The sequence below is a fragment of the Pseudopipra pipra genome, chromosome 9 (genome assembly GCF_036250125.1).
Source record: "Pseudopipra pipra isolate bDixPip1 chromosome 9, bDixPip1.hap1, whole genome shotgun sequence".
NCBI classification, from domain to species: domain Eukaryota; kingdom Metazoa; phylum Chordata; class Aves; order Passeriformes; family Pipridae; genus Pseudopipra; species Pseudopipra pipra.
The window spans coordinates 27,827,132-27,848,116 of record NC_087557.1 but is presented as its reverse complement, the minus strand read 5'-3'; the positions used below and the strand labels follow the sequence as shown (position 1 = coordinate 27,848,116).

General features: G+C 43.5%; 1 protein-coding gene across 14 annotated transcripts in view; it reads left to right on the top strand.

Annotated features, from left to right (window-relative positions):
* ST3GAL3 (ST3 beta-galactoside alpha-2,3-sialyltransferase 3) overlaps positions 1-20,985 on the top strand; it is a 177,852-nt gene that overhangs the window by 127,531 nt on the left and 29,336 nt on the right. For all 14 annotated transcript variants that reach the window (XM_064665443.1, XM_064665433.1, XM_064665445.1 and 11 more), the window contains one exon: positions 3,852-4,038. In XM_064665443.1, coding sequence (XP_064521513.1) covers positions 3,852-4,038 — 187 coding nt within the window. The remainder of the gene's footprint in view (positions 1-3,851; positions 4,039-20,985) is intronic.

The following is a 20,985-nucleotide window of genomic DNA, read 5'->3' as shown; positions in this document are numbered from 1 at the left end:
AACTGGGAATACTTTGCCTCTGTTCACTGTGGATGACAATGTTGAATAAGGGAGCAGAAGCAGAGTGGTGTAGGAGTGGAAAGGACCACAGGCAAAGTCAGGACTTCTTGCTTTGGCTGAGGACCTGGATCATTGCCATCTCAGAATGCTTGAAAAACGTGCTGATATGTGAAATCACAGGTCTAGTCATAACTCTTAGTAATAAATCTGTCAAGTCAGGGGGGCGTTCTGGGTGACTGGAGATTAACAAACATAATACCTGTACTAATGGAGACTCAGAGAGAGAGTGTGTGTAGGAGGGAGGGGGAGGATGTGCTCTAGGGAGCTACAGACCCATTAGTCTGACTTGAAAAAAAAAATACAGAGCTTTCCAGCAGGTTTTGAATCATAAGTAACAAAATATTACAAAGGTAAATAGGAAAAGTGGGATAAACTGCAGTGTAAGTTTATAAAAACTGGTTTAACACAGTCTAAGTTGGCATTTTTTTGTCTTAGTAAGATAACTGATTTCACGTTAAAGGAAATGTGTCTGATATCATCTCTCTGAATTTCAGTCAGCTGTGAGATGTGGTGGCAAAAAGCAAATTCTTAGCTAAGGTGGGAGAAAGAAAGGGATTAGTAGAAGAATTTAAGGCAGGTATCATTTAGCATGGTCTCTGTTCTCTCCTATGTGCCAGTAATGGGCACATGAGGAAAGAACAGAACATACAGAGAGTAATAAATGTCCTCTAACTCTGGACACAAAGAAGATCCCTTTTAGTCCTTTGTTCCTGTGAATGGCTCCCTGATTCTCCATCAGTGTGCTGGACACAGGGATGGCTGTTCAGAACAGGACAAAATTTTTACAGCCCTTTTCCTGGTCTCACTATCAGTTCTTAGCAAAGAGCTCTCACTACTTGTCATATTCTGGTGACTTGTAGTTATTTGAGCTGAATTAAAATGCAGTTATAGCCTTTTCTTGGGTTCAGAATGTTCAAAAAGTGGCAAAAGAACGGTTTCAATCCATCTGGACTAAGCCACCCACTAAGATTTACATCAGAAAGTCCACTATTTAATTTCCAAATGAAAAGTTCAATTTTTTCTCTCACATCAGTAAATCTAAGTCAGTTTGCAAGCTGGGAGGATAAGAGGGCAGCTGAGCACCTGTGCTGTTTGTGGGACAGATAAAGAGGAGAGAAGTCAACTGTAAAGGTTAAATGAAGCCAGGTGCTTGGATGTGTATCCAACTGCTTGCTTTACTCCCGTGGAAGCTGAGGAAGTCCCTTGTATTATAGCATCCTTTTTCATGGGTTGCAAAACTCCTTTGAAGGATCATGTTTGGGACCCAGGAAGTGAATTTTAAGGGAAAAATGTGGTACATTTGTGGACAAAGATGTGATCCAGCAGTATTTGGAGGTTTTTGATGCCCATGTGAGGATTGCTAATTGCAGCAATAAATTTTGTTCTTGTGATGAACATAGTCCAGTAGGTTTTGCCAGTTCTAAAAACAGCTTGGAGTGAGTTGGTTACTGTTTTTCTTTAACTAGATATTATCAGATTTCAGTGCAGATGTTATTCCCAGCTGTGACACTGTTTACCTGGCAGGAGCTTCTTGCAGCAGTCAGTCATCAGTATTCTGAAATGCCTCCCTTGCAGGCAGGGCAAAAACAAGTGTGTATCAGAAATTCCTGATCAGAACAAGATAGGGATTCACCTGATGATGATACTTTAGTGGTAGGGTCTTCATGGTGCCACGGTTAGGAGTTAGTGTCTCATCGGCAGACGTGGACTGAAAAACACTCTGAAACTTCTTCCGTGAGAAAACTGCCCATCCATGGACAACACAAGGAGGCCTGACATCCTAACTGAGGTTTTTCAAGATTTAGCTGTGCTTATAACCACCAGTGTGTCTTGCCTAGGAAGGGGTTTGAGCTGTGTAGCATCACCTTGGTGAACACAGGCTGTGGCTGCCAGAACTTCTCCTGGTCCCTTGCCCACACTGCCCTCTGGGCACTGCCCCTGGGGCTGACAGTGCTGGCTCTTGGCAGGACTCCATCGCTGGGACTCCATCAACAGCTCACACTCTGGCCCTTTGTTGGGGACCTGAGTTCATTTTCCTTGGGGAAATGGCTTGTTTTGTTTCCTGCCTAGACACAAAGTAGGGGTCCCAAGTTTTGGGAGCATTGACAAGGTAAGCAGCAAAACAGCAAACCGAGCAGCTGGGGATGGGGAAAGCCCTGCCAAAGAGCCACACCTTGGCACCTGAAATGACTCCAGACACCTTCTCCTCAACTTCAAGAAAACAGATAAAAATATGCTTAACTAGCTTTCTTCACACAGTACTTTGTAATATTTATCTCTGTTTCCTTTACTTTATGTAAGGTCATCTACCCCAAAGACACACAACACCTTAAAGTTTAAATAATCCCCATAGGAAAAGTGAGTGATGTGTGAATGTGCCACCAGCAACAGAGGAGAAGCAGGGGATCAGGCTGGCTGGGAGCACTGTTACTGCAGGTAGTCAGGTCTAGCTACCTCAAAGTCAGGCTGCAAACCAAGGGTTTATAAACCATGGAAAAAGAGTTCATCTGCTGTATAAATTGTGATGGTGCTGATTCTTAAGTTGCTTTCCCTTCAATATTTTATTCCTAATGATAAAGCAAGTATTTTTACTAAAAATGCATAGGACTTTATTCCTCTAAAATTTGAATATAATTTCAGATTTTATACAGAGATTTTCTTCTCCTAAAAAGTTTCCAATGTAAAATGCTTACCCAGGCTGAAAAAGACATATCCAGATACTCATTAACATTCCTGCACGGCAAAATTTGCAGTCCATAAGCACTTTCCAGTATATTGAACTACACCAAGTCAAGAATGCTGCAATAATTCAAGCAGGCAATACTGTTCCATCAGGGGCTGCTATTTGATGTCAGCAAGATTTGTATTCCAAGTTACTTGAGATTTCCTCAGCTTTGGCCTTCTAGTTTTGAATAGAAGTTTTGAATAATGTCATGAAAGTCATCATTGCAGTTCATGCCAAAGCAGTTTGTTTTTTCAAGGGAAAAAACTTTGTTTCTGAGAAATATTTTAACAAAAGCACAGCTAAATACATAGCATTCCCTTAGAAATCAGTGTGCCCAAGAGCAAAGCTCTGTGTCTGCTTGGGTGTTTTCAGAGTGGGATGCACTTCCACAGCAGAAACTCCTTGGAGTCAGTGAGACTTAAGTTGTGCTGAGCCTTGCCCCAGCCATGCAGCCCAACCTCCTCCTTTGTGCTGCCATTGCAAGGCACCTCACCCTCCAGATGGGCCAGTTTGGGGAATTAAGCCCAGGAGATTGTTCCTTTGGGGTTTTTTTGAGAATTATATCCCTAAACAGCCTCACTGCAGGTAAAATGAGCAGTGTGAACTCTGGATTGGGGTTGGAGCATTAGACCAGGTTCAGCTCTTTTAAAACTGATGTGGAGCTGCATCATCTCTTTCTGCACAGTCTTGCAGAATCCCAGTGACACATCACAGGAGCAATGGGATATTAGAATATTAATGCTTAGTTCGTAACTCTAAATCTGCAAGGACAGTATTTTTCAGTTTCCTTTTCCAAAGCTTCCGACTCAGTGTAAATCACAATAGTGGATACGCAGAAATGGTTTGCATTGTATTCAATTGTATAATTTAAATGGCTTCTAATTAAACTGTCGTCACAGTTGGTATAAACGTTCATAAATGTTCGTGGTGAAGAACTGGAAGAGGTAACATTTCCTGCTCTAACACCTGCTACAGGGAATTCTTGCCCAGCAGTGATTGCTGTGTCATCAACACCCCTGAGTGTAAGTGGGAATCCGTGACAGTGTCTTCTCTGGTTGCCCTGCAGGCTGAACTCGGCTCCAGTGAAAGGCTTTGAAAAGGATGTGGGTGGCAAGACAACACTCCGGATCACATATCCTGAAGGTGCAATCCAGAAAATGGAGCAGTATGAGAAGGATTCCCTGTTTGTTCTGGCAGGATTCAAATGGCAGGATTTCAAGTGGCTGAAATACATTGTTTACAAGGAGAAAGTGGTAAGAACGCTGTCGGCTGATGCTGTGAAGGTCACCTAATTAGTAATGGTGGGCAGACATGGTATCACCATTGTATTTGCCACATTTGAGTCTGAGGAGAATTCCTCTGTGTGTCCTGCTGCATTTAAGTGAAGACTTTCTTTATCTCCATGGACTTCAGCTTTAATTAAGTGTGTTTTACAAAGACATCTCTCTGTAACTTGGCCTTGCGTCACAGATGAGGCTTTCTATTCAAGATTATGTTAGTGTGTACTGTAAACAATGAATTTAATTTTTATTTATTTTAAAGGGTATTTAAAGGACCAGCTCTTGCATGGATTTTATGGTCTCTTAGGATTTAAGAGCAGAGGAAAGAAAAGAGCAATGGCAAGAGGAAGAAGTGGGAGTCTGGGGACAAGGATGTGATGACACAGGAGGGGAGGAGGAGACAACAGCATCACAACTTGTTGAAAAGGCTACAAGCAGACTTAATGTGACCTGAATAGCACAAACCATTATATTTTTCTCAGTTACTGAGATTTGTGATTTGTGTCTGATTGAAGTATCATCCAGAACAACGGTATCAAGTGTAATTTTAAAACACTGAAATGATGAATACACTACTTTCCCCATGTAAATATTTTCCCCCCATTGGTTGCATTAGTGCCCTTCTGAAGTACCATGGACCTGTTAATAGTCAGGGCTGTTCTCTGTAATTCACCCATCCTGAATGGAATCAGGTTGTGATCAGTGACTTCTCATTCAGTGGATGATTTGTCTTTATCTGCTGTCATGATATCCAGAATAAATGCCCTCTATTTGGGTATAGTTCTTGTTTTACATATCTTAAATATCTGTTTTCAAATGCTTCTCAATGACTTTTCAGCAAATAACAAGACAAATGGATTAGCATTCGGAGGATGGGATATTATATCATGTGTTTGGAGGCAGACAGAGAGAGGAGGTTGGCAGCTCACCACATACACAGAATGAAGCAGTCTGGGAGTATAATTGCACACAGTTGTTACAGAGATGGCCTTAAGGGCTCATACTTTGCTCTTGTCTCATACTGGCACCAACTTGCAATTATTTTCCTGGTACCAGACGGATGAAGTTACCTGTCAGCCTCTGGGCAAGCACAAGTGGGCTTTCGCAACATGAATAATTGAGTTAAAAGTAATTTTCTTTGCTTTATGTAAGGCTCCTCTTCCTCATTCAGGGGAAGGGAAAACCCTGGCAGTGTCAGTGCCCTGCAGCCTGAACACAGTTGCAGGGACTCGTGGTGTTTAGCTTGAAGTTCAAGGGGTGGGTTGGGTTACTTGAAAACAAATTGAATTTCCACCTGATGCTTGCAGTCAAGTGGTTATCACTAGATTCTAATATGGTATCCTCTACTTTTAGAAAGATGCAGCAAATTGTCTGTTAAAACTTGCTAGAAGACAGTGGAGACCCATTGCAGTTGTTTGAACTGAGTGCTTCAGTGCCCAGCTTGGTAGAGAGCAAAAGGAACTTGAGCTTCTTGCATTGCATGTTACTGCAGTGCTCTTGTGATTGGCTCCTTATCCTTCATTTCTTCAGAATAAACTCTCCCGTTTCTTTCAGTTCTTTTAGGTGATGTTTTCCAGATCTCTTAATTCCTGTTGCTCTTTTGAATGCCTGCAGTTAATTAATCTTTTCCTTAAAGAGCAGTGCCCAAAAATGTACAGACTACAGCAAAAAGAGAGGAGCAAACAGCTGCTTCACTAGCCTCACAGTTCTCATTCCTTATACATTTGCTGTTTGGACAGCCTTTTCCACAGTGGCATGGAACTGGAGGTGAGTGTCGGGTTCCTTGAGACTCCAGGTCTCAGGAAGAATTGAAGAGCAGCCACCTCCCCAGCTCCACACCCTGTGCTTCTGCCATTGGCTCCTCCTGTCAAAGAGCAGCACTGTGCACTTGTCCCCACCAGTTCTTTCTTCCAGAACACTTCTCCAGTTTGCCAAGTTCCTTTGGCAGAGCTTCCCAGCATACCTGCCATTCTTTCCAGATCCATGTCCTCTGCAATTTAATAAACATACTTTTTACTCCATCCTCCAGGTTAATAATGAAAACACTAAATAAAGTTGGTTCCTAGGCAGAACCTAAAGTAATAACATCCTCCCATTTCCACAGTGAGCCCACTGAGAACTCATCTCGATAGTTTTTTGGCCACTTCTGAACTTGTATCATAGTAGTATCCTTAATAACAGTTTTAGGATGTTTGTGAAAGTGATCTCTCAGAAGCTTTACTGAATACCAGTTATATGTCTTCCTTCTTCCCAGTGATAATTTTTCTTCTGTATAAAGAATTTTTTAAACATAATTTGCTCTTGACAAATCCTGGTGGGTGGCTACTCAGTCTTTCTTATTTTTTTCAGGTGCTTACAATTAATTAATCCTGCTATTCTGGGAATTGAAATCATAAATCAGCTCTCTTCCCTTTTCTGCCTTTTAAGGCTAGGCACTGCTTTTGTCCATCTTTCAATCCTTTGAGAATCCTACCTGTTCTGCACAAGTTCCCAAGGGGAGTCATTGCTGGTTTTTGAGGCTGCTGGGTCAGTTCATTGAATACTTTAGGATACAGACCAGGTGACTGGAAAACATCTATCTTGTGCTCTCTAGTCTGATCTCTCTCTATTTGAGGCTGAGATCTTGCTGTCACTGGCTTTAGCTGCAAGCAGGTGGGTGGCACAGCTGCTTTTCTAGAGGAAGCTGATGCAGAAAGTGCTGTCTCTTAGATGGAAATGACCCAATGGAGAACGAGCAGGGCTGTGGGAATAGCCCATAGGTGTCTGTTCTGGTAGTGAGTGTTAGTATTTTTATCAGTGTGTGGTAAGTTCAGGATGACAAATGCCTGCCCAGTGCTCTCTGTGGAGAGTTTGTTTCTCTCAGCTGATGTTCCAGAGAAAAGGGAGTTTCTTCCTTTCCTGGATTCATCTAGAGGTACTTGCTTGATCTGAGAGGTCTGTATGCCACTGTTGGTTATTCCTTATCTGACACGTCCCTCTGCAAGACTTCATCCCTGCTGCAAACCAGTCATTACAGTCAGGAGTCTGACTCAGGATGGAGCAAAGGAAAATGGAAGCATCCTGCTAAAAACCACAACTGCTGTGGAAGTGGACACATTCCTCAAAAAAAATAGGCTGATCTCTGCCCTCTGATGTTTCCTTTGCTCGTGACTGTTGATAGAGACTGCATGTGTCCATGGCACAGTCACAGGTGGGTATGAGACTTCTTGAATTCCTTCAGACACCTGGAGCTGCTTGGACCTGCTTGACCAGAGATTCTGGGCCAGGTATTAGGATCTTTGCTTATTCCTCTCTTGAGTAAGTGAAATCAAAGGGAGTTTATCTGAGAAAGAGTAAATGAAAGGCGAGTGGCTATTTATTGCTGGGTCAGTGGTCAGATAAGATTATTCTCCCTGCAGCTGAGAGGGATTTGCTCTGTGTTATGTGAGTCTTTTGGCAGCACTTGCGTAGTGAGAAAGGGATAAGTGCTTTGTAGAGAGAAGGATTTTCTGGAGATGTTATGAGGAAAAAGAATCAATGTGATGAAGAAGCACCAACAGAACGGAGAGGCTGGGGATTTTATGTGTTACACACTCTGGTGTAATTGCCTCCCAGAGATCTGTGTGATGCCCTAGGAGATGCTACATCCAGAAACCAGAGCAGTGGAGTATGGACCAAGGAAAAAGCAAAAGCTCGACTGCTTTTTATTTCCCAGTAAAACAAAAATATCTGGAAGCAAGTAAAAACTTGAGAGAAAACATTATTCTAGAAAAAGGAGAGGTTTGGCTGAATATTCAGCAGCAGCAAAACAAAGGTAGTCTCCATCACAGAGTTCTGGCTGAGCTGACGCTCCAAATTGTCCTATAGGAAGTTACAGCAGTAACTGGTATCACCAGAGAGTGTACAGCTGCCTTTAAGAAGGGGAAGGGTGAGTGAATCTGAGCGACTAAAACCCTGGTAATCTGATTTCAGTCATTTGACAAGCATTAGAATAAACTGAAGGAGAAAATAATTGCACCAGTTGCAACTAAAAGGAGTATGGGATAGAGAAAGGTGACATGGTTTAGCAGAGGGGAGTATTGCACCATGCTGACCTAATATGTCAGTGTACAAGTGGAAAGGAAGTGAGTTGGAGTCCCACAGCCTGCAGTGGCCTGAACTCGTGGTTGTTGCAGAAGGGTCACAGATGTGAGTTGTTCGTGCGTCTGTGGTGACTGGTCTGGCAGTGCTGCCTTGGAATCATTGCTGCAAGAGCCTGCTGACACAGCCAGGCACCCCTTGGATGATGAAACGACTGCTGCCAGTGATCCCCAGAGAGGGATTGCTCATGGGCAGTCACTCAGAACAGTTACACTTTCTCCTGGACTGTTCTTTTTGCCAAGAGACATTACCTATGTTGTGATCCACCCTGCTGCTTCCTGCTTCTTGTACCCTCCTGCATCACCCTGGGTCTTCCAGTGGCAGAAGCTCTTCCTGAGTACCCAAAGTACCAGTGAAATTATATGGGGAGGGAGGTTTGGTCATATATTGCTCTTAAAATAAGAGGCAGAAGTTTCTCTATTTTGTGGAGAGTAGATGCTTCCTGAAACAAACGGGAATTTACAGCTCCAGATATGCAAATCAGCTATCTCAGCCTGGTGCTGAGGCCAATTCCAGCGTGGTTTCTTGCCCATCATTAGTGAATCAGAAGGAGCTCTCTTGCTTGCTAGGGCTGACTTCCCTGAACATCTGGCACACAGCAATAAAGCAGCCAAGTGAGGGGAAAGGTGTCACTAGAAATTGGCAGCTAACAAGCTTCCTTCTCGTGTGATAATTAGCCTGCGGATGATTCCGGCGGGAATCTCTGCAGCCTTTGCCAGGAGGAGTCACTTGTGCAGTGAGCCCCTGCGGCACCTCCAAATTCTCTTTGATAGTGAAAGTCATAGGAGCAAGTGAGCACCTGCCTGCGAGCGTGGCCAGGTTGGGCTGTGTGTCCCTTGCAGGGGCATGTCTTTGACAACTTGCACACAGCAGTGATGCCATCCAAAAAGCAGTCCTCCCTCAGCAGTGGGGGTGGGCACAACATAACCCCTCCTCCTTTGTCACAGCCTGTCACTGCTGCTTGGGGGCATCTTCTGGATGTGGCAGCAGGGGAGGTTTTATTTAACGTTTTGTTTGGGAACTGCATATTTGTATTAATAGCTTGCTTCTAGTCCTGCTAAAATGTGCATTACAATACCCTCCTGGCGTGATCAGTGTTACTGTGCTAGAGCCAAGGCCAGACTGCTGCCAGAGCCCGTGCTGTCTGCTGAGCTTTTGTTTAGAGCTTCTCTTCTTCCATTAGTTAATGGCCTTGTCATGCTGCATGTTTGCTAGGGCAGACTGCGAACGTCACAGCCCTGCAGTTCACTGTGGATTCCTCAGATTCTGAAATGGCCTTACCTGTGGGCTGTTTTACATCCCTAAACAAAACAGCTTGGGAGCCATCATGCTCCTCCTGTCATCTTCAGGAAAACAGTGAGGCTGTGAATCGGTTGTTGCTGTCCAACCCTAAGTAAGGCTTCATTCACATGCGTGTATTTTCAGCTTGTTTGGAATTTGAGACCAGCATTTGAGCAGGTGATTTCTCTGAGTCTTGGCTAGGGAGAGAGAACCTGCTTTTTCCAATGCTGTCCCTTGCCTTTGGTGACAAATGGAGTGACCACTGCCGCTGGCAGATTCGCTCCAGAGTTTGCTTCTGGATTGCAAATATTTGCTTTCCCTTTTCTCCTCCAAGGGGCTTGTTGCTTTAAGTATCTTGGGTACAGTTGATCTTTTCAGGTTTTAAAGGACTGTGGGAGAGACATGTGGGATGATTCTTGGGACAGCATTCTGATTTGGTGGGGCTCTAAATCCACCACTAGTTGTCTTAATGCATTATGAGTTTAAAGCTTGGTTACAGGTTTGTGGTGCCTCATCCTGTGCTGAAACACAGCTTCAGCCCACCTGCTTAGAGATGTGCCTGAGTGGGCATTGCCTCGTGTCTGCCTGCTCTCCTTGGGCTCAGCTGAAAGGGGACAGAAGCTGGACATGCTGCTCCATGATAAATGAGGAAAGCTTTTGAACTGAGAAGTCAGCTTAAGGGTTGTCTCATGTCTTTCGCAAATTTGAGTTTTCACCTAAATAGCCATTTATAACTAATCCCTTCAGGAGTATAATATAGGAAGGCACGGCTGGTGAGTAAGGCAGCCAGCCTGCTTAAAGGACATGATGAGGCTTGCAGTAGGGGAAGAGGCAAGAAAGCCTTTTTGGTGGTGGTTGTCCTGTGGTCCTAGCACAGGGTGCAAAAGCCATTTCCAATCACAGAGAGTGGAGGGATTCTAGGAGGAATTTTAGCAGGGAAGTACCTTACCACGTTATCAGGATGGTTCGTTGCCTCACTCAAAGCAGCTGAACTGTTAATAAATGTGGAAGCACAGAAAATGCTTTGTAATAAAGTGAAAATGTGAGGCAGGCTCTCCTGGCACTTACCAAGTCTCTGACTGAGATGAGGTGGGAGAGTCTGTGTGATGCATTCTGTGGGGAATATTCCATATTCCTTTGAAAGAGAGTAACTGAAAGTTAGTTTATCTTTCTAGGATGATTCTTGTGACATGGTTGAGTTTTGGTTTTTTAGGTTTTGATCTCTCTGGGTGTGTAGAAGGGTTGTCCATACTGCCTGAAGGGTTGTGCTCCCTGAGCTGTTTCACCAGTGCAGTGCATTGGTGGGAGTAGCCCAAGGGAACCATGGAAGACTTGCATATGAAAAAAGTAAATCCTTCTCTGTGACTGCCCAGGAAATCAGGGCCATTTTCAGAAGGTGTAAAGAGAAGTATAAACACTATGAGAGAAGGCTTTGAGAAGTATGAACACTATGAGCCAGTTTTTTTCCAGTCATGGTTAGAAGAGAGGCTGGAAAATATGTAGGGATGCCATATAAAATCTTGTCCCTGTTGACCAAAAGAGGGAGAAAACTTCAGTTCTGTGTTCTGTGATTTTTAACAAGCATTCAGGTAGCACTCGTGGTGAGACCATACTGGAACCTCAGTAGGCAAATGACCCAGTTTGAAACATGGGCCTTGGGGGAGACTTCCTGGCCAGATTCCCAAAGGAAGGTTGTTGGTATGGAAGGTGCAGGCTGGAGCTTGCCCTTCATACATACCTGCATGCAACAGCGTAATAAGATTAGGCAGGTCACTACATAGCTGAGAGCTGTTCCCACCCAGGCATGCACAGTGTGTCTGTAAGTACAGACTTACTGTCAAGCATCAGCTGGTGACAGGGGCTGCTCTGGTGCCATTGCAGTGTGCCTTCATAGCATTTAATATTATCAGATGGGTGCATGTTGGATAATAAAACTTGTCCACCTGGACTGGATAGTCGTCAGTATTCATGAGTCTGTAACAACATTCACCTAAGCTCTTGGGGCTGGTGAAGAAAATAAAAAATAGCCATAAACACATTATTTTCTAGATGAAAAAGTTCCAGGTGTCAGAAGTTTGTGAAGTATATGTATTTATAGGAATGACATCATTAATTAGTTCTGGTTTTAGTTTCTCTTTAAAATTAAAAATTATTGGTGTCCCTGCTCTTTCAGTCATTCCCACAGCATGCGCTGGTTTTTTTTTTTGTCCCTTCCTTTGCTTACTGTTACCTAATGCCAGTCATCCTTGCTCTGTACTTCTAATAAAGGAAGAGAAGCATTTATCCATGCTGGGCATCAGTAGTCCTTAAAGAACCTTTATCCCACATCTGCCAAGACAGCATCGTCTTCATTTCTGGCTCAGTAATCCCAGCTGTAATGTGAAAATCAGAGAGCTCCAGTCAGATGTTTATTCTTCTTTAGTTTCTTTTCCTTTACATCATTCTTAAATGAAGACACCCAAACAGAATTTACCCCCTGGAAAGACTGTATCATTGCCCGAGTAGGACATCCTTTCTGGGATTGCCTCACCATCCTGCTTTATCCTGAGACCAATTTCTTCCTAAAATTGTCATCCTCTGACCTCTTCTGATGTCTCTTGCCATCCAACTGACAAGTGCTGTTCTTTCCTAGATATTTGATCACTCCTTCCTTCTCAATCAAAGTCAAAAAAAGATGGCTAATTTAAAGAGTTGCATTTTTTCTGCATCTTTTCTTTTGAGAAGTCAATGTGAGGACCAACTGAAGAGCTAGTGCAGCTGTCTTGAAAAAGCATCAGGAGGGTGCTCATGTTGCACTCACCCTCTTTGGCAGGCTCTGTCAATATTCAGACATCAGTATTATGCAAATCCCAGTGGGTGCATTTCAAGGTCATGGTACATGTAAAGTCAGGTTACCTGCGTTGATTGGAGTATCTGAGGCAACATAAAGAAATCCATTCCAAATCCGATGCTGATCTTAATGAAACGCACAATTCCATAAACAGCAGAGCTAAAGAAATTGCCCAGTTGCCTGTGAATTTGTGTCCTGCTCCCTTTTGCACCGCAATACTCTCAGATCTCCCCAAAATCTTACATCTTAAATGCACCCTTTTACCCCTCACGGCTGCCTGGTCATTGCGTGCTGACAAAGACAGGCACGTTCAGTACCCCCTACGTACGTGATTGGGCACCTGACAGCCCAAATGAGCCACCACCAGCGCAGCCCTTGCCTACTGAGGGTATTGCATTGCCCATGTGAGCAGCAGATGTTCCTCCAGACTGTGAATCCAGCACGTGGAAGAGGTCCGAGGACATCGTCACCAGCGAAACTGAGACGTCACCCAGAGGGTATCGACTATTCATGCAACTGTTAGTGGGATAAAGACGTTCCACGTTAGCACTTCAGTAAAGAACTACAAGAATCATTTGAAGTCTGCAAAGCCTCCCCTTAGCTGAGAGATTTGAGTTCAATTTATTTAGTTACGAAGTTCAATTTATTTAGCTTATGCGTGAGATTTTGGAGGGATTTACTTGCAGTCTCTCTCTCTCTACCTGGAGGGAATGTTTTTTCTCACAAGACTTTTTAATTTTGTGGGAAGAAGTGTGTCTGAAGCTAGGCAAAGGACCAAAAAAGGCAGCGCGTTTATATCGGTATAATTATTTTTGCTACATCTGCCCTACAGACTTGATGGATTTGCTCTTGAAGTCTTGAAATCAAGACTGGATATCTTGGTAAAGTTCCACTCAAGCAGTGTGAGAGTAAAGGACTGGAAGGAGAAGTTGCTGATGGAGGAGCACTGCTCCCTGCTATGCAGGATGTCCAGGAGGATGTTAGCAGGATCTCTCCTGGCCTCTCAAGCAGTGCTGATAAGAAACAGCAGAATGTGGTAGCTAGAAGCTCAAGCTAGATAAAATCAGCCAGGACAGATGTAATTTCCTAGAAATCTGGCATTATAATTCTCAAATGACATACTTGCAGAGGTGAACGCTGGCTGCTGACATCTCTTTCTGAAATACAGACTTAATCCAGCATCTGGGAAAATTTTGTGTCTTGGGAGTACTCAGGACAGGGCTGCACTCTTGTGTTGCCTTCCTGCTGTCCTGTTCTGTGACTCTGGGCCTCTCTGTCCTCACTCTCTGTGACCCGTTTGTTGACTGTGAGGAGCAGGATAGCAAGCCAGTCATACATCTGACAGCTGGTCATGAAAGTCAGTTATTTGCTTTATCCAGTTGTCTGCAAAGGTCACTGCAAAATTTTCTCTTCTTGGGGCACAATTAGGCCAGATCTGTTTCTGCATCCAGAGGGAGAAGGCTTTGTGGAGTCTCTGAGATGAGCAACCTCCAACATAACAAAATTCCCCAGAAATGCTCTTTGGAAAGCATTGCAACACCACAGGATGCTGCGACTTCACCCGTGTGTGGTGTGAAGACTTACAGAGGAGGGGAAAAACACTGATTTGATTTTGTAAATAAAATCACATGCTTTCTGTCGGTGGCTGAAAGGATACCCCCCTTTCACAGCTCTAGGCATTTTACTATCTGCATTTTTATTTAAACTGGAGGGGAGGGGGGGGCATAAAGTCTTAACAGTAAATATTTATCCAAGATGTGTGGTTGTTAATATGATCCAGTCTTCAGTCATTTTGAATGGTGTCACGATGACAGATGTTAATTCAGAAAGGAATAGATTGGACTATTTATGCCTGAAACACATGTGTTCCTTGGCAGGCTCCATGGATTACTTGCATAGTTAGAGCTGTCTGAGCAATTTGTAACGTTTTCTCTGCCTCAAAGCACCAAGGGCTCCAGGACAGGGGGTTGACCTATATCTTCAGTCTGCTGTAATAAACACTGAGGTAACTAAATCCCCCCGTGTTCTTTTATCTTCCTAAATTTATCTCTCCCCCTGTGCTCCAGCTGTGTGTGGTGCTTCTGGTTCTTCCCAAGAAGAACGGCAGCTTCTTTCTGCAAGAGAGGAGGATGCTCCTGTGTGCACAAGGTGCAAATCCCTGACCTCCTTCCCCTTCAAATTCAGCTTCACTCCTACCTCAACACTCAGACTTATTTAATACAAATGCTTGTCTTGACAACAGAAGTGAAAGTAGACCAAGCCATGCAAAGGCAGTAAGCAAGAGGGATTCTGGAAAGACCTCTTTTTTTTTTTTTTTTTGTAGTATTTCTGTTCTTACAGCTGTGATTTTATGGAATGTCTGAGGGTGTTTCTTCTCCTCTCAGTTAAGACAGATTTGTAAAAGTGTTAGTGTCTTTTTTTATTTATTTTTTTCAATGAGAGACATAAAGTTGGAGAAAAATGGCCAAGGTGTTGCGTGCACAAGGCTTTTGGTAGGTCTGCTTGGAAGTGTTTCTCAACTGGACCATCACTTGTGTTCCAGCCATTTTCAGTTAAATTAATTTTACCCACTCTGGTAAGTACAGAAAATACTGAGTCTGGCCCAGGCAATCATCACGTTGACTATTTGGAAAAAAAAAAAACCTCTTTAAATGTAAACGTTCTGTTTGGATTAAGTTTATTTAAATTCTAATCTTTTAAGAATATTAAATAATGTTACTTAAAAACTCTTCTGTAAAACACCCATTATTAATGCAAGTCTAGAAAATAAAGTAGGGCAGGAGCTTCCTGGCATCTTCCCAGTTTCTTGTTATTTTGACCTTTCTGCTTTCTGCTCTTAGAGGATGCTGAATAATTTGTATATATTCTATATGAACACTCAGTGAACATACAAATTATTTGGCTTCTCATTTCAACAAAGATGCCAAAATAGGAGAAGACAGATTTTCTGTGTGCTCTTGCTGTAAAAACAATGTAAAAATTTCCCTGGAGTCTCACTTTAAGATAACTTCAGAAAGCCATGAGGTTTTCTAGGCCATAATTCTTCCTGTGGTGATCCTTTAGCTTTTTTTTGTTGTAACGTGCCAAGAGTTTAGTCTAAATATGTGTTGTTTAATGAGTCGCTGTTTGTATTCAGACTCATGAACCAGTTCAGCTCCCTAAAAAAGACTTTGCTGATGGGTGTCCTCAGATGCCCTGGGATGCCCTTGTGCTTTGTCACCCAAGCCTGCAAAGACAAGCTTTTTGAAATGTTTTTTCAATTTTTTTTTTATCCTTCTGTGCATTCGTACCGTTGTAAGTGGAGCAGGTAGCTGAGCTTGTAGTTGGGATCACCTTATGTTTTCTGTTATAAGCAACAGAGAAAATGCTTTATCATTTTATTACACCATCATCTTTGAGCTGATGTTTTCCATGCCACGTGTTTGGCACAGCTGGAAAGTTCAGCTGAAATAACTCAGCTGTCTCTCAGAATGAGGCTACTGAAACTGCAGTTGTATCCCTGTTTAAAAAGAAATTATGAAGTTTCCCACACTGTCTTGTTGAAATTCTCTAGTTCTTCAGCCTGCTGGGGCTCCTGCTGTTCTATGAAATCCCATGGCTTGCTCTGATGTTCCATGGGGGCTGTTGGATGCTGGTCAGTCCTACCATGGCTTTCCTGTCCTGCCTGTCAGGTGCCCTCTCCGCGCAGTTGGGATCCGACATCTCCAGGAATGTAAGAACCAAATAGGATTTTCTCATCAGTTACTTCTCCACAAAGAGACTGGAGCAAGGACAACAGACCAGGGAGCAGGGAATATCTCCTGTAGTCTTAGGAACCCCTTCTCCTGCCAGCCACCAGACAACAAGAAGGAGCAGTAGCCTGGTCTGGTGCATGGCAAGAGCAGGAGTATTGGAGGTTGAAGTGGTGGGTACTTGGGACAGCAGAGAAAGGAAGGGTTTACAGCCTGCAGGGAACTCCTAAAACACTGGCACTTTAAGACTTTTTAAAGTGCTGTACGATTATAAAAGTCAAGCTGCCAAAAGTTAAAAAAAAAAAAAAATAACATTGGGTTTTCAACGTTAATTCAGGTCTCCTGTGCAGATGTTATCCTTAATTATATAATTATATCCTGGCTCACTCAGAACACAGCTGTCTATGTAGTGGAGAGGGAAGACTGAGATTTAGTCTAATTTCTGTAATGCAAGGCATTCAGCCTTCTACGAGTAGTTGCAGAAGCTGTAGAACATGTGGATAGGAGAGAGGAAAGGAGAGGAGAAAGAATGGTCTCCTGGTTACAGACACTGAGAGTTCCTCTTGAGGAGGTGGTTTAACACTGACTAGTGTGATGCTGAGCAAGTTAGATCAGAATTTCACAAACACATTTAGGTCTCATGGGGTGGATATAAAGGATATCCTGCTGCTGGGTGTCAGCAGCAAAGTCAGTGGAGTTGTACTGTGAGCTTAACAACTGTTCTGAAAATTCAGCTTAAGGTATCTGGAGTAGAGCATTGGGAGGTAATGGAAACTGGACATCATCTTTGTCTGTTTTCTCCCCTGTAAAATGATGTAATACATGCCAAATATTGCAGAGATGCTCTGAATATGGAAGTATTACTTGTAAAATACTTAGATATACAGTGATATAGGAAAAAATCTTGTGGGAACATTAGAAAGCCAGTGTTCACAACAGCAATCCTGAGATGAAGTTGAGAGACAGTCCTACTTCAGCACTTACCAACACGTGGATTCAGCCTTTTAACCTTGGTATTCTTTTAATAGATGTTACATGAGTATGACATTTCATAAACTATGTCATAAAAATAATAGCAAAATAAAGGGACTGGTCTCTTACAGGAATAAAATACCCTGTAAGTAATGATGATATAGGGCCTGTTCTTCTCTGGGATTTTTCTGAAACTCCACTACTTTAGATATTTTTTCGTTGGAGGATTATTATTCACAGACAAAAAACCACAACGCAAACATAAATTATCTAAACCCATTCCTTTTACTAAAAACTTCCGTCTTTCCTAAGACGTTTCAGAACAGGAATATTTCTTCAAATTTTGGCTCAAAATCCAGCTTATATTTTGAACAAAGGAGTCTGTAGTACAGTCTATCCATCACCCTGCTTGCACATAGTGCAGACGTGTCTTCTGACACACCGTATGTGAGCTATCATTTATGCTTTAACTTGTGAAACAGCATTCATCAGAATTATCTTCGGCGTTTTTCTGCAGCTCATCTGACATGTTCCAAGTTCCGGTTTCTCCTCAGGACAACCTCTTTTTTTTTGGCTGCGGTTTGTTACCTTACAACTGTGAACCACGTCTTGCTCTCGGTTACGTGGATAAAACCGTGGAAATACGTTTTGGTTTTTTTTTAAAAAAGGAATTCCTTTTCATTTACAACACAGCGTAAGAATAGCTTTGCTCTCCCGGCTCCTTGGAGCTGGTCCTGGCCTCGTGCTGCCTAATCCTGTGAAGGGGAAGACAGCAGTTGTTATTAGAGCAGGCACGCAGGAGGCTGACGTGTCTGTATTTAGGTTAGCTGTAGCTGTCAGTTATATAGGTCAAATGAAGCTGGAAATTCAGTAGGCCTGTTTGAATATGCTTATCTGCTTACTCATAATATGTGTTTGCAGGTAAACAGGGCAGGAACTTCCTACTGGCAGCCATGGGAATGAGCACATTGCTGAGTTACAGCAAACTTGTGTGACACACCAGTGTCCCTGGCTTTGGTCGCCGTTGAAGTTGCTGCTTTCTGAACCAGTGTCTGTGGATGGGACAGCTTCCAGGTTCATGCATAGCCAGGGTGCCATGTCTGGCACAAAGTTCAAAGTTTGCAACTGCTACTTGGAATTAAGTTTCCCTTCTCTTGGGGTTTTCACCTTGGTTATCAAGCCTAAAGAAACTTATCTCTTGTCAGTGTGGTGAAGTATTACTAGCTCAACTCCATGGACAAAGAAGAAAATATTTTTGCTTTGAAAAGGAAAAAAAACTCTAGTAGTACCATGTATTGAGGTGCTTTTGTCTCCATCATACTTTGCTGCTCTTTGCTTGCTAGGTATAAAATGCATTAGTGTTTCACACTGAGAAACATTACTGAAAACTAAATTTGTGGTCTTTACAACCTGTCAAGACCTGGGTCCTGCAAGGATAGTGACAGATGGGGAATACTGACAGGGGAATGGTCTGGGAAATTACAGCCATTTGATTTTAGACTTTGGTCAGTGAGAGGATGTTTTGGGAGAAGAAACGAAAATTATAAAAAAATTAGGAGTATCATGTTGTTAGATAGTCCAACAGCTGCATCTCTTTTGACAGCAGAACAAAGAGAAGATGAGGGAAAGGCTTGAGCAATGTTCCTCCTTCAGGCAGAGTAAGAGCTTTTCAGTGGGGCAGATAAGAGTAGAACACAATGGTCTAGTCTCTAGAGCATTTCTGGACTCTAGAAACTGAAGATAGAATCATTCAGAACAAGTGCTGGCCATCAGAGCCATGTGCAGACGGTGGTGAGGGGTTCTTCATCGCTTTGAGGAAGCTGGGTAAATATATTTGAAGTGTGGGCTAGTGGGTCTGGCAGTTGACCATCAACCCAGACTGCAGGCTCTCAGCACCTCTGTTCTTGTTGCTAAAAATTCCTTGTTGCTGTGATAATTGGTGCAAATGATGCAACTTCATTTACATTGCCACTTGTAGAAGAGCATTTTCCAGGCCTCCATGTCTACTTGACCGCTGAGAAATGCAGCATTGGCTGATAAGATGGTTATTTTCTAGTGGAAACACACCTTCCACATCTAATCTATTTATGACTGAGCAGAAACCTTTCAAAAGCCTCTGCAGATGGATTGCAGCAGTTCTGCTGTACCGTTTGTGTGACAGTGAGTGCTTGTGGACGACAGGTAGAGAATAAACCACATTCCAGCTTTGGTGGGGGCAGAGGTTTCGGTGAACTGTGATCTACCAGGCACAATTAGATCTTGTGACTGGTACATCATCCCCTGACTTTTTCTTTTCCTCATATCCTTCTTCCTCTCCATTTCTGGTGTTACCAGTATTTGAAAGAGCAGTAATCTCCATTTACCACAGGTTCCCTCTCCGGTCTTTTCACCTTGTTGCTCTGCAGCAGGTATTGCATACCCAGAACTTATTCAGCTCTGTGTTGCACGTAGCTGACCTTTGCAATCTCCCTGTCCCCTTCCCATAAGAGTTAGAAGTCTTCAAGAACAATGCTGCTTGTAATCCTAAATCCAGTAGTAACACAGAGGTACAGAAGAGGCAGCACCTGTTTCATCGGGATGCAGTGGCATTACCCCTCATTTTGCTCATTATATTATGAATGTTGTTATTCTGGGAGACTCAGCCTGCTTCTAGTGGTTTATATCTTCCAGTCAGGTGTGCTTCTTGGCTAAGGCTCTAAGTTTCCATATTTTATTTTAGCATATGTTGTGATTTGCCTTGGTAAATCTGAAAACAGGAGATGGAAAACTGAATGAAGACAAAAAATAGTTTACAACCAGCTGTGCCAACTACCATTCAGTATTCTGCAAATGGACAAAATGAGGGATTGCAGCTGGATTGTCTTGTCCCTGGAGCTATTTGGTGAGCCCTGCCATTTTTTATCGCTTCCTCATAACTTGCCATCTTTGGTCTGTCATATCTGTACTGGTTTATTCCTGGAGTGGTGTCTCTAGAGGTGGTGTCTCCTTCTGCCTCTCTCCCTGGATGGGAGCTGTACAAGAGGCTGGCTTAAAAGCCCAGGCCTATCTAACTTCTTAGGTAGTTTTAAAAGTAGTCTCCTCTAAAAAGCCTTTAGTGATGCCCTTTGCAGTTATACAATTTTGAAAATACTCAAGATTGCATAAAAAGTGCTGTGACCCTCATAGACACGTTCTTCAGTCATATTCTCCTGTCTGCCTCTCTCTCTCTGTGGTGCTTGGTTTTTTATGCTTATAGTATAAGCTTTTTTTTGGCCACCCGTGGTACCATGAATACTGATCTGTGGCTGAGGCTCTGGATGCACAGTAATACCAACATACCAAAAAAATAACAACAGTGGGAACTTACCATAGGGAAACACAGTTTCCAGCCTGGACCCTCTGGTTCCCACCTCAGTGCCAGGAGGTGATGAGGCAGTGTCGGAACATTGCCTGAGCAGTTTTCAGGCTTATTTTCTGACTGCTTATTATGCTAATCAGGAGTTATTTCATCCTTAGAAGCCCACCCGTGAGCACTGCGGGTTTAATCACTGTAGCAGAGAACAGAGGGTGCCCCCAACCTACAGCTGCGAGTTTGAGCTCCCGAATCTGGCAGGAACTTGCGGTGCCTTCCCTCCCGGTGCCTGATGCTCCTCGGGTGGCTGCTGGTCTCCTCCCAGCCTAAAAAGGGAAGTAATTGCCTTGGAAGCGCTGTGGAACATCTGGGTCCAATCAGGCTGAACATCCCCGGCAGGCTGAGCATCGGCGGTAGCACGGAGCCTTGGAAGGGGCTGTGCTCCAGAGCCTTGGAAGGGGCTGCGCTCCAGAGCCTTGGAAGGGGCTGCGCTCCGGAGCCTTGGAAGGGGCTGTGCTCCGGAGCCTTGGAAGGGGCTGTGCTCCGGAGCCTTGGAAGGGGCTGCGCTCCGGAGCCTTGGAAGGGGCTGCGCTCCAGAGCCTTGGAAGGAGCTGTACTCCGGAGCCTTGGAAGGGGCTGCGCTCCAGAGCCTTGGA